This window comes from Peromyscus maniculatus, chromosome 4, assembly GCF_049852395.1.
Source record: "Peromyscus maniculatus bairdii isolate BWxNUB_F1_BW_parent chromosome 4, HU_Pman_BW_mat_3.1, whole genome shotgun sequence".
NCBI classification, from domain to species: domain Eukaryota; kingdom Metazoa; phylum Chordata; class Mammalia; order Rodentia; family Cricetidae; genus Peromyscus; species Peromyscus maniculatus.
The window spans coordinates 99,938,791-99,951,252 of record NC_134855.1 but is presented as its reverse complement, the minus strand read 5'-3'; the positions used below and the strand labels follow the sequence as shown (position 1 = coordinate 99,951,252).

The window sequence follows — 12,462 nt, the reverse complement described above, 5'->3', positions numbered from 1 at the left end:
TGCACACATACACACATACAGATATTTAAATTTTTTTCTTTAAGATAGGGTCTCACTCTATAGCCCTGAATGGCCTGGAACTCACTTTGTAAACCAAACAGGCCTAGATTTTACAGATTCACCTGCCTCTACCCACCAGGTACTGGAGTAAAAGACATGCACCACCATACTCAACTCAATACATGTATTTTAGCTATAGTATGGAAATATTAGGTCATTCGAAATTAATTTCTAAGTCATAATTCTAAGATCTAAGTTCTTACCAATATAGTAATGCTAACTTGTATTTTTCCCATAGAAAATGGTCTCTCTCTGATTGTGTTTGGTCTGACTCAAGAGGAGTTTTTGAACAGACTGATGATCCATGGAAGTGCCAGCACTGTGGACTCCCTGTGTCATCTCAATGGTTGGGGACGGTGCTCAATTCCTATACACGCTCTGGAGGTAACCGAGTGAGACCTGTGTGAGTGATGACTGAGAGAATTCATATTTTTCCATCTTCATCTCTCCAGGGTTGACTCTTTATTTTCTTAACTCTTATTACTCTTACTGGCTCTAAAGATAGAAGATAATAACGAATAGTATTTTAAAAAGGTAATTGTCTACAGAAGTGTAGACAATAGTAAGCTGATATGATGAGAAGCAAGCTGTGGAGAACAGAGTAGAAATGATCTTTTATTTCTATTCTCCTTTCTATCCAGCTTTAGAATATATAATCTGAATTATATAGCATTTTACAGTTCACATATTCTTTTCTATATATTTCTAATTTGGTCCTGAAACAATCACATGAACTGCCCATGAATGACTAAGTAATTTTTCTTCTCTCTCTCTCTCTCTCTCTCTCTCTCTCAAGAGACACAGAGTGGCCAGTTGAGTAACCACAATATTCTAATAAAAAAGGAACTAGAGTAAGAGGGTGTTTCTGCATCACGGTATAGCCTCTGAAAGGCTTTTGGTTGGTTGGTTGGTTGGTTGGTTGGTTGGTGGGATGGTTGGTTGATTGGTTGGTTGGTTTTTTGTTGTTTGTTTGTTTGTTTGTTTGTTTTTCGAGACAGGGTTTCTCTGTGTAGCTTTGTGCCTTTCCTGGGACTCACTTGGTAGCCCAGGCTGGCCTCGAACTCACAGAGATCCGCCTGGCTCTGCCTCCCGAGTGCTGGGATTAAAGGCGTGCGCCACCACCGCCTGGCTAGGTTGGTTGGTTTTAAGATAAGAGTATCTCAGGCCAGTCTCAGACTTGCTATGTATCCAAGACTGGCCTTGATCTCCTGATCTTCTTACTTCTGCCTCCTGAGATCTGTGTGTGTAGGGGTGTGTGTGTGTGTGTGTGTGTGTGTGTGTGTGTGTGTGTGTGTGTTGTGTAGGGATATGTGTACATGAGTGCAGGTGTCCTTGGAGACCAAACAAGGGCATCATATCCCCCAAAGCTGTTGCTACAGGCAGTTGTGAGATACCATGTAGGTGCTGGGAACTGAACCCAGGTCCTCTGCAGACCATTATGCATTCTCACCCACTGAGCCAACTCCAGCCCCTTTCCAACCTTTTAAAATCTTTTTTTCACCCCTCACCCAATTCATGACATTGTGTTGCATGTGCATGTAAAAAGATATATCCCTATACTGATCACACATAAACTACATGCGTGTGTCATTTCTGGAGGTCATTAAATTTTTAGAGGAGAAGTCTCTCAAATGAGAGCAAATAATCTGAGAAAATGAGAAAAAAACAAGTCTGAGTGGTAAAGATAAATTCCACAGATCTGTGGCTCCTGTCTTTTATGATTGTGAGGCGAGGTCTCCCTACATAGCCCAAGCTGGCCTGGAACTCACGATCCTCCTGTCTTGGAAGTAAGGAGTAAGAAGATCATGTGAGTGCCACATCCACCTTCTCCTCTCTTTGAATGTACAAGTGTGTGCTCTGAATGTGCCAGTTAAAACTCTCCAGTGTGAAGCAGAGGGTGACTAAGAGCTCAGAGTAGACAGCTATAAAGCAAGCAGGGGGCACCATTGGGTGCTGACCATGCATCCGCTTAAAATAGACCAAACTTTCCCAGTCTCGATGGGCTCAACAGCTGATCTGGGTCTGTAAATCATTCCTACTTTATTGTGTTCTATTTTGTCCCATATTTGCTCATTATGCTATTTCCTAATTAGGGCAAGTCCAAGTATGCTAGTCCAAGTCAGCTAGTCCAAGTATGCTTACATGTACTTCAGACTGTCTGACTCAAACATTTTTATTCTTCTGAAAATACAACTAATTTCTTCCTCTATTTTTACAGTAAACAGTAAGTCAGCTGAAGAGATGAGTGGGGTTTGGGGCTAAGGATTGCCACCACCTTTGGGCACAAGACTACTGAGTGAGTTGGCAGCTTATGGACAGGACCAGCTAGTAGACCCCCCTCCAGGAAGGCCCTGCAGCGCCCAGGGCATTGCTGGTACAGCAGCTCCGAGTTGGAGTCACAGAGGAATCATTCATAATGAGTTGTTTCTTGTTCATAGTTCCCAAATATCTTCACTTTAGCTGCCAGCTTTCTTTAATTTTTTTTAGATTTATTTATTTTATTTTCTATGTATGAGGGTTTTACCTGCATAGGTGTGGCTGGTGCTCATGGAGGTCAGAAGAGGGCTTTGGATGCCATGGAATTAGAATTACAGATGGTTTAAGGCAATATGTAGGTGTTGGGAATCAAACCCAGGTCCTTTGAGAGAGTAAAAGTGATCTTAACCATTGAGCTACCTCTCTGACCCCAAGCTTTGCAGTGTTTAACTTGGTTACTTTTTCTGTCCAGCTTTCTGACATTTCCTTCATCCTCATACAGTATATAATCAAGTGTGGCGAAGTCTTCTTTGGAAGCCTGTCTTGCTTTATGGGCTGTGCTAATGGCTATGATTAGGGAGCTTACAGTCTAAGTCTGGGTGCTGCTGTTATTAATGGAAACAGAATTTTGCAAAGCCAATGATATGGAAATGCCATTATAGTGAAGTGAGGGGCAGTTCATGGTCATTTCCTGCAGCCATATTGGTTCCACTTGGCTATAGTTGTTCTTATGTCTTTATAGCTCTGAGGTTGCATCAGGTTTGGAGATGTCATGCATTTTGCTTCCTTTCTCCTAAGGCCTTTTGACCTCCCTCAACTCCCCCAATTAATCTAAGTTAAAATTGGAAGTCCTTTTTTATTCTTTATTTTTGTTTTTGAGATACTAAAGATCCAGCTCTGGACCTTGTACACACTAGGCAAGAGCATTGTCTACCACTGACACACATTCCAGGTTTTTATTTAATTTTTGAACTCAGGATCAGCTAACTTATTAGTATCCTGCTATAAGATTTCAATTCAAATAGATCACAGCTTCTTGTAAGATAGCCCAACTACTGAGCTTTTGGATGGAGAGTTTTTTTGTTTGTTTGTTTGTTTGTTTGTTTTGGGGTTGTTGTTTTGTTTTGTTTTGTTTTTCGAGACAGGGTTTCTCTGTGTTGTTTTGGAGCCTGTCCTGGAACTCACTCTGTAGACCAGGCTGGCCTCAAACTCACAGAGATCCACCTGCCTCTGCCTCCCGAGTGCTGGGATTAAAGGCGTGCGCCACCACTGCTCAGCTTGGATGAAGAGTTTTAAATTACAGAGAGCTGGAAGAGTTTCCAGTAGCCTGTCTCTGCTGGGACAGAAACTGTTACTGGAATTGTAGCCTAGGAAGCATCACTCTGTGGGTCCTAGTGTGCTAGGGTCAACCCTCGATCAGAGCCCAGCCAGAGCTAGGGATGGAAGCCAGTGGGAGACTTGCCCAGCATACCCAGAGCCCCAAGTTCAATCCCCAACAGTAAGTGGCTGAGGCAGAAGTCTCTCAGCAGAGTGACAGAAAAGCAAGAAAGGCATTTATTTCAGTGTGGCCAACCCTGAGGAGAGCAGGCCAGGGAGGTTAGCATCTTGTCTTGTCTTCCAGGTGCTGAGCATGGTTTGGGGAGTATTTGGGGAAAAGGACAAAGGCAGGGGCCAAGACATACGTGTGGTGAACAGTGCTGGCCCGGCTGTGATCTGGGTCACCTCAGGTCTAGTTATGCAGGTGTCACGGATCATTATCGCTTGAGAGGGGCAATGTCAGTTTCCATCATGGGGCGGTTGACTGTACAAGTCTAGTTGTTCCTAGAACTTTATGTGAGCTAAGGAAGACAAAGGACTTAGAGAACAACTTAGACAAATGGTCAGAATTCACTAGGACCCAGGTACTCGTACAAAGTAAAGATGGCTCATTTGTTTTGTGTCTCTGCTCATTAAACTCGGAAGTTTAAAAAAATCTGCCCTCCTCAACCCCCAGCACACACAGAGTAAAACTTCTCTGCTTTTTTCCTCTCCATGTTTAGGCTGGCATAGAAAATCGGCAGCTGGACACAGTCGATTTCTTCCTGAAGAGCAAGGAAAATCTTACTCCATCTTCAAAGTCTGTTCCTGATCAGCTGCATCACTCTCCGTCCCAGTTATATTTAAGACGTAAGTAAAATATTTCCACATACATGCTATCATTTTAGATGTTTTCAATTTATTACAGTTTTTATAATTTATGTGTGTATGCGACCACGTTTGTGTAGGTGCCTGGGGAGGCCCAAAGAGGGATCCCCTGGAACTAGAGTTATACATGGTTGTAAGCTACCTGACATGGTCCTAGGAGTGGAACCCTGTCCTGTGAAAGAGCAGCCGGTGCCCTGGACTGCTGAGCTATCTCTCCACCCCATTACTGTGTTTTCTAATGGCCTTTTTGCTTATCAGAACTCATTTACAGAGCGTATGTACTTGGAGGGAATTTGTCAGAGTCTGTAAGTGATCTCACTGTAGGGAGTGCTCGGTGCTGGTGCACTGTCTGCCGAGTGGGGGGCACTTGTTCAGTCCTAGAAGAGTGCCACTCTGGTGACTACAGTGTTTACTGTTCATACCCTGTGCTGTGCTCTGGATTTTCATATGTAAGGACAGGATGATCTTTTAGTCTCAAGAGGATGATGTGTGAAGGGGCATGAAACTCTTTGGGAATTAGCCATCTTCATGCTGAGATGTGAGTTGATAGCTTGACTTTGAATTACAGAGTTGTCTGGATTTTACAGAGTCTGGGATTTGTTAGGAAGAATTTCACTGACTCATGTACATTTTTTGCTACTTTAACAATTCTTCAAGATTTTGGCTTTTCTTAACAAATGAGGAGCTTAACATTCTTGAACCAGGTAGCCAAATAACATGATGGTTCTCAACTTGTGGGTTGTGACCCCTTTGGGATTGCATATCAGATATTTACATTATGATTCATAACAGTAGCAAAATTACAGCTATGAAGTAGCAACAAAAATAAGTTTATGGTTGGGGGGGGTAACCACAACATAAGGAACTGTATTAAAGGGTCGCAGCATCAGGAAGGTTGAGAACCTACTTTAAAGGGACTATGTAATAAAGTATGTTTCCCCCTGTACATATAGTATTATAATCTGTTTTTCTCCCTCTTGATATATATTGTATATATCTTTGTGCAATAATATATATGGTTATTAATTGTAGTGACATAGAATTTCTTTGTATAGACCTATCATAATTTACTCAGCCAAATTCTTATTATATATATAGAGTGATTCCAGTTTTTTTGAGACTGAGGCTCACTGTGTAGCCCCAGGCTAGCCTTGAACTCAGGAAATAGCCTAGGTCAGGCTCTAGCTTGTGGTCTTCCTTCCTCTCCAGTGCTGGGGTTACAGTGTGCACCACCACACCTGGTTTAAACAAGTAGCTGCATGACAAATGTTCATTCTGCCTCTGTCTTCGTCTCTCTGTGTGTGTGTGTGTGTGTGTGTGTGTGTGCATGCCTGTGTATAGTCATTCACTTGGGATAAATTCTAGATGCAGAATTTTCAGCTCTAAGAGTATTGCCATACTTTGCTGTGATTTGCAGTTGAAATTGCCTTAATAAATTGTCCTCAGACAAGTTTTATGAATTTTCACTTTAGTTACATAGAGAAAATGGCAATCTCTTCATTGATGTATGTTCTCATGATATATGAGTAAAAATGTTTTCCTCTTAATATTATCTCCAGCTAGAGAGATGACTCAGCTGTTAAAAGTGCTTATTACTCTTGCAGAGGACCCAAGTTCAGTTCCCAGCACCCATGGCAGGTGGCTCACAATCTCCTGCAATTCTAGCTCCAAGAGATTCAATACCTCTTACCTGTGATTAAAAGTAAGAAAGAGGGGCACCGTTGTTAGGAGCACTCAGTGCTCTTCTAAAGGACCTGGATTCAATTCCCAGCACCCACATAGTAGCTCACAGCTGTCTGTGACTCCAGTTCCAGGGGATCTGACGTCCTCTTCTGGCCTCCTTGGGCACCAGGCACACACAATGGTGCACAGACATACATGTGAACAAAACACTCCTACATATAAAATAAATAAATAAAATGGGCATCCTATCAGTCAGGCATGGTGTTGCATGCCTGTAATTCCAGCCTTTCTAGAGGTGGGGAAGGAGGATTGCAAGTTCAGAGCTAGTCTGTGCCACCTAGTAAGTTTAAAGGACGCTGGGGTTGTATAAGACCTTGTCTTAAAAAAAACAAAACCAGGCATAGGGCTTTAATTTGAGTACTTGGGAGGCAGAAGCAGGCAGATTGCTGTGGATTCAAGGACAGGACCTGATTTATATAGTGAGCTCGAGGCCAGCCAACCAGGGCTACATAGTGAGACCCTGTCTTAAAACAAAACAAAAACCAGAAACAGAACCAAATTCATAAAACATTTCCTCCCTCCCCCATCTCTCTCCCTCTCCCTCCTCCCTTCTCTTTACCCACCCCTCTTTGTGTGCTGAGGATCAAGCCCAGGACTTGGCATATGCTAGGCGAGTGCTCTGCCACTGAGCTGCACTCCCAACCCAACCTTGTCTTGATGGCAGGGTTGGCTTTCTCCCTCTTGGATGTGCTTTTTAATGCCTCTCAATTAAAGACGTACATACAGTTGAATTCACAGGAAGCGGCTTGGTTTGTGGTGTTGAGCAGTGTCCTGTCAGCAGTTGAAGGGTCACAATTCACTCATACTGTTGCTGGAGGGCTTCTCTCCAGGTTCCCCAAGCCCCGCAGTCCCACAATCCACTTATAAAATAATCACTCAGACGCTTATATCACTTATAAACTGTATGGCCATGGCAGGCTTCTTGTTAACTGTTCTTTTATCTTAAATTAACCCATTTTTATAAATCTATACCTTGCCACGTGGCTGGTGGCTTCCCAGCGTCTTCACATGCTGCTTGTCCTGGCGGTGGCTGCAGTGTCTCTCCCCTCAGCCTTCCGCTTCCCAGAATTCTCCTCTCTCCTTGTCCCACCTACTTCCAGCTTGGCAACCTACTTCCTGCCTGGTCACTTGCCATCAGTGTTTTATTTATATATAGAGCAATATCCACAGCACTTCCCCTTTTCTTCTTTTTTTAAAAAGGAAGGTTTTAACTTTAAAATAGTAAAATTACATATAACAAAACAATTATCGAGCAAGAATTACAGTTACAATACTAAAGATGTCCTATCTATCTTATATTTATGAGTTTAAGGTTTTATATCTAAATTATCTTTTATCATAACTGAGGAAATTACAACTATCTAGTTTTCAACCACATCAAAGACCTGAGAAGGAACATAATGGTACCTGAGAAATGGTAGACGGATGCAAGCAACTTCCGGAATCTTGCAAGAGTAGACCAAGACAGCTGGCAGCCTGGACAGTCACCTAATGTTTCTCAGCATTGTTGGTGCATTCAAATTGGCTACAGGCCTAGAGTCTCTGACAGACCATTTTTAGAAGCAGGAATTCTGAGAGACCATCTTACCCTGTCTTGGCAGAGTACAGTGGTGGTCGTTTTCCTTGTGTCCCGCTTGTCCAGAAAGGACAGCATTATATTTGTACTGTCCGCCATCAAGGCAAGGGCAGTTCTTTGCCCAGTAGGCCATTTTGTGCCAAGAAGACAAACTTCCCAATGGAAATGTCTTAGAAGCCCAACATTCTCTCGGGATCAAATTGGTGCAGCCAGGAGCAATTGTGTCTCATGTCAACAGAATTCTAAGTTATTTAAATGCCATATTCTCTAGGTCTATGAAGTGTTTGAAGATTATCTATCTATCTGAAATATATCTATGTATACCTAGAAGACTTAACTAACATGGCTACAAATATGATTATCATAGATGACTGATTATTAATCTATTTTTAATTATCCATTACAATTTTAAATGAGTTAAACATAATACCTCAAACAAGAATAGAAATATATATATACAGTATAACAAAATTAACTTCAAGTTTGTATCAATTAACTAAAATTTATACCAATGTAAAACATTTTAAACATAAACTAAAATCTATACCAATGTAAAACATTTTAAACAAGTTGTTCTTTAAAAGTAGGTTCATTAATCTACCCTTTTATCTTATCATCTCCACATCCTCCTATATATCTAATCATATCCCCTTTTACTTTTTTTGAAAGAGATCACATTTATAATCAACCTGTTTTAAATAAAAATATTGGTTTTTCTCTGTCCCACACCAGAGGGCTCTTCTGATTTGGGACACAAGAATCTCTTAACCATTTTTTTAAAAGCAATATGTCTGGGTTTAGAGGGGGAGTGAGCCAATTCCACCTCTAAAGCCAGCTTGGTATATTTGGGAATTTGGGCGTAGCATCTCTTACTACTTCATGCTGGAGGGGGGCGCTGTATCTTATGGGGAAGCAAAGAAAATTTTAAGCCTATGGGGTAGTCCGTGAGGCTGTATTGTGTGAACCAGTTGCCTTGAAACCGCTCTGGATGTTGGATCATCTGGGCCATGGTGTCATCGGAGACCTTTCAGGGGGTCTTGGCTGGTGAAACCTGATGTATCTTAATCTGGAACAAATCCACAGTCTCTGGCTTTCTGTGGAAACAAAAGCAAAACCTCTTTTCCAAAGTAACATATCCTTATATCCAAATTTTGCAGTCAAGGTACCTTTAAAATATACATTTTGGCATAACTGAACAGCTTTTGCAATCAAATGTTTTTCTTCAGTTACGAATATCAAAGAGAACATAATCCAGATTCTCTGTGTGGTAGCCATCTTTATGTGGCTTATGTTTTATATTACCTCGAGCCTATTTGCTTTAAACTGCACCATTCTAAGACTGAAACCGCACTGTGGCAGCTGGCTCCGCCCACTTCAGCTTCCCAACATGGCAGTGGTACGTTTTCCGCCAGCTCTGGGAGTCATCAAGTCTCAGAAATAGTGGGTCTAAGCTTTTTATCAAAGCAGGGTGTAGCCCAGAAACCTTTTTTTTTTTTTTTTTAAATACTAGTAAAGACTAAATCTACCACACAGCGTAATGTACCGCTGGCAGACGCCTCATTTCCGCCATACTGCCGGTCAAACGCACAAGCCAGGAACCCGCCAGTGTTCAAACCCGTGTTTTGCGGCGTCTAGCTGCTTGTATGAGACAAGAAGCAGGAACCTGGTTTTGGCTCTGTTTAGAATTGGTTATTAAATATTCTCAGGTTTAAGGTGGAAACTCGAGCCGTTGGGCGCCATTTGTTGCTGGAGGGCTTCTCTCCAGGTTCCCCAAGCCCCGCAGTCCCACAATCCACTTATAAAATAATCACTCAGACGCTTATATCACTTATAAACTGTATGGCCATGGCAGGCTTCTTGTTAACTGTTCTTTTATCTTAAATTAACCCATTTTTATAAATCTATACCTTGCCACGTGGCTGGTGGCTTCCCAGCGTCTTCACATGCTGCTTGTCCTGGCGGTGGCTGCAGTGTCTCTCCCCTCAGCCTTCCGCTTCCCAGAATTCTCCTCTCTCCTTGTCCCACCTACTTCCAGCTTGGCAACCTACTTCCTGCCTGGTCACTTGCCATCAGTGTTTTATTTATATATAGAGCAATATCCACAGCATCATACTGTTTGACAGTTTTGACTTTCCCTCCTCTTACCTGCACTGCTAAAGGTAGAAATGGATCTGGAATCAGATGCATGGGAAGAAGCTTCGCTTACTTTCCTGGGCCCGCGTTTCCCATAATTCTTGCTCTCATGCTATTGCAAAGCTGGGCGGATGCTGAGATAAGCAGGAATCACCCGAGAGGGCCCCAGGCTTGAAGAGGGGTCAGGGTGTTCTCCACTCCCGTCTTCTGCGTGCCTGTCCGAGTGGCTTTGCAGTCACAGAGGCTTAAGCTCACATTCTGGCTTTGCCACTTTATTCCCTTTCAGGATAAGCATGGGTGAGTGACTCACTCTCTCTCACCTCAGGCTCCTGTCTATGGAAAGGAAGTTAGCACTTGCTGGGTGTTGAAAAAAAAAAGTTTATAAAACACCAAGACTGCAAAATAATAGTAGTAAAACCAGTAAGTGTTTATTAGGGACTGTAGTCATTGACGTTTGCAAGTAATAAGCCTTCATGAGGAGTGAGCTTGTCCAAGCCAGTGGACCTTGTTCATGCATTTGAGAATGTTGGAACTAACATCTGGGTGTGCTAAAGCGGAGGAGGTCATCTCCATGATAATTTCTTCCTTTGTTCCAGAGGTGGAAGAGATGACACCCGCACTGGATTTACTTTGCTCGGCAATTAGAGAAAGTGACTCTGAGACCCAGAGCAAACACTTCGCAGAGCAGCTGCTTCACCTCACGCTCTCTTTCCTTAACAAGCAAATCAAGGAGCTCTTTGTTCACACCAGAGGTAAGGATAGCATTGAGGGTGGGCCCTGCCTTTCCTGGTCAGAACAGAATCAGGGAAGCCGCAGTAAGCCAGGGGCACACCGCAGTGAACCAGGGGCACACCGCAGTGAACCAGGGGCACACCGCAGTGAGCCAGGGGCACACCGCAGTGAAGAAGGGGCACACCGCAGTGAAGAAGGGGCACACCGCAGTGAAGAAGGGGCACACCGCAGTGAAGAAGGGGCACACCGCAGTGAACCAGGGGCACACCGCTGTGAGCCAGGGGCACACCGCAGTGAGCCAGGGGCACACCGCAGTGAGCCAGGGGCACACCGCAGTGAAGAAGACAGAGTAAAGGAACGGGTTTGATACTACGAGCACTGGCAGGAAGATCTAAGGATAATCTTTGTGCAGAGTGAAGAGGACTGTGCTAAATGCAGCTGCTTGTAGAAAGGGAAAAACACCTCGGGTTTATAGTTTGAAAATACTTGTTTTGAAGTTTGACAGTTTCCAGAATTCCTTTCAACAAGTTGTAGTGTGTTCTTCCTCCCTTTTTTCCCAAGCCTGTTTACACATGAGCATACACACTCATGCACGTGCAAACACACCCATACTCAATGCACACACACTCACTCACACACATGCACATGCAAATTAGAAAATTGGTGTTTTTCACAGAGATAGATGAGCATCTACAGAAAGGAGTGGACATTTTGACCAGCTACATCAACGAACTTCGGACTTTCATGATAAAGTTCCCTTGGAAGCCAGCAGATGCCACTGAGGAATACGATGTAAACAAAGATGTCCTCACAGTAAAGGAGGGCAAAATCTGGGAGAAACTCAGCTTTGAGGTAAATATGAGTACTCATCATATCTCTTTGCCAGGTTCAGATAGCCTAAGAAAACACCAGAAGCAACAAATTTAGAGTCTGTACACTATGGTGTGAAGTCTTTGGCCAGGATTTTAGATTTTACTGATGTGGGTTCTCTGGGCATGATTTCAAATCTGTACCTCTAGGTCCTGCTAATTTAATGGTGCATGTAGGCAGGTGCCCTCTGATGCCGATCAGCCACAGGATCAGCCTAGGCCATCTCAAGGGGCAACTCCCAGCAGTCCTGCCTCACCGGCTTGGGCCTGGAACTTTGTTTCAATTTTATTTGTTTTGGAGACAGGGTCTCACTATCCCAGGCTTTCCTTGAACTCATTTTGTAACCCAGGGTGGGCACAAACTCCTGATCCTCCCACCCTAGCCTCCCCAGTGCTGGGGGTTGTTGGCATGTACCACCATCCTCTCCAGGGCACTTTGGCCTCATGCATTGATGACTTCTGATAAACAGACTTTCTTCTGGCCGTTAGATCTTAGAGATGTCCTATGACATCACTACTGGGAAGCCCCTTGAGTCCTACTTATTACAAATTCTAATGAACACTGTTGCCATTTAAATCTTCCGTCTGCCCATCTGTCTGATTCTCTTTTCACAGTAGTAATTAGTTACGAATGTGCTAATGTGCTGCCCAGGGCAGTTGGGGGGGGGACGGGGACGACTGGGACAGAGTAGGGTGTTGGAGAGGCTGAGCCAGTGACCTGCCTCACATGCTGACAGCAGCCAAGTGAAAGGATAAAGCAGAGCTTTGGTGTCCTCAGGACTGCTGTGGAGGGCAGAGGGCGGGGGCCTGGGGGGGAACTGCTTCTCCTCGCTCTCTTCCTGGCTCTCTACCCAGAAGCTTACTGTTCTTGCTCAGTTTTGGCTGCTGTCTGTCTGTCTGCTTTTCTCG

At 43.6% G+C, this 12,462-nt stretch overlaps 1 protein-coding gene across 1 annotated transcript in view; it reads left to right on the top strand.

The window, feature by feature from the left end:
• Positions 1-12,462, top strand: part of Spg11 (SPG11 vesicle trafficking associated, spatacsin) — a 76,773-nt gene that overhangs the window by 17,404 nt on the left and 46,907 nt on the right. The window contains exons 7-10 of the mRNA XM_042276101.2: positions 299-444; positions 4,356-4,482; positions 10,549-10,704; positions 11,361-11,536. Of these exons, the coding sequence (XP_042132035.2) occupies positions 299-444; positions 4,356-4,482; positions 10,549-10,704; positions 11,361-11,536 (605 nt within the window). The remainder of the gene's footprint in view (positions 1-298; positions 445-4,355; positions 4,483-10,548; positions 10,705-11,360; positions 11,537-12,462) is intronic.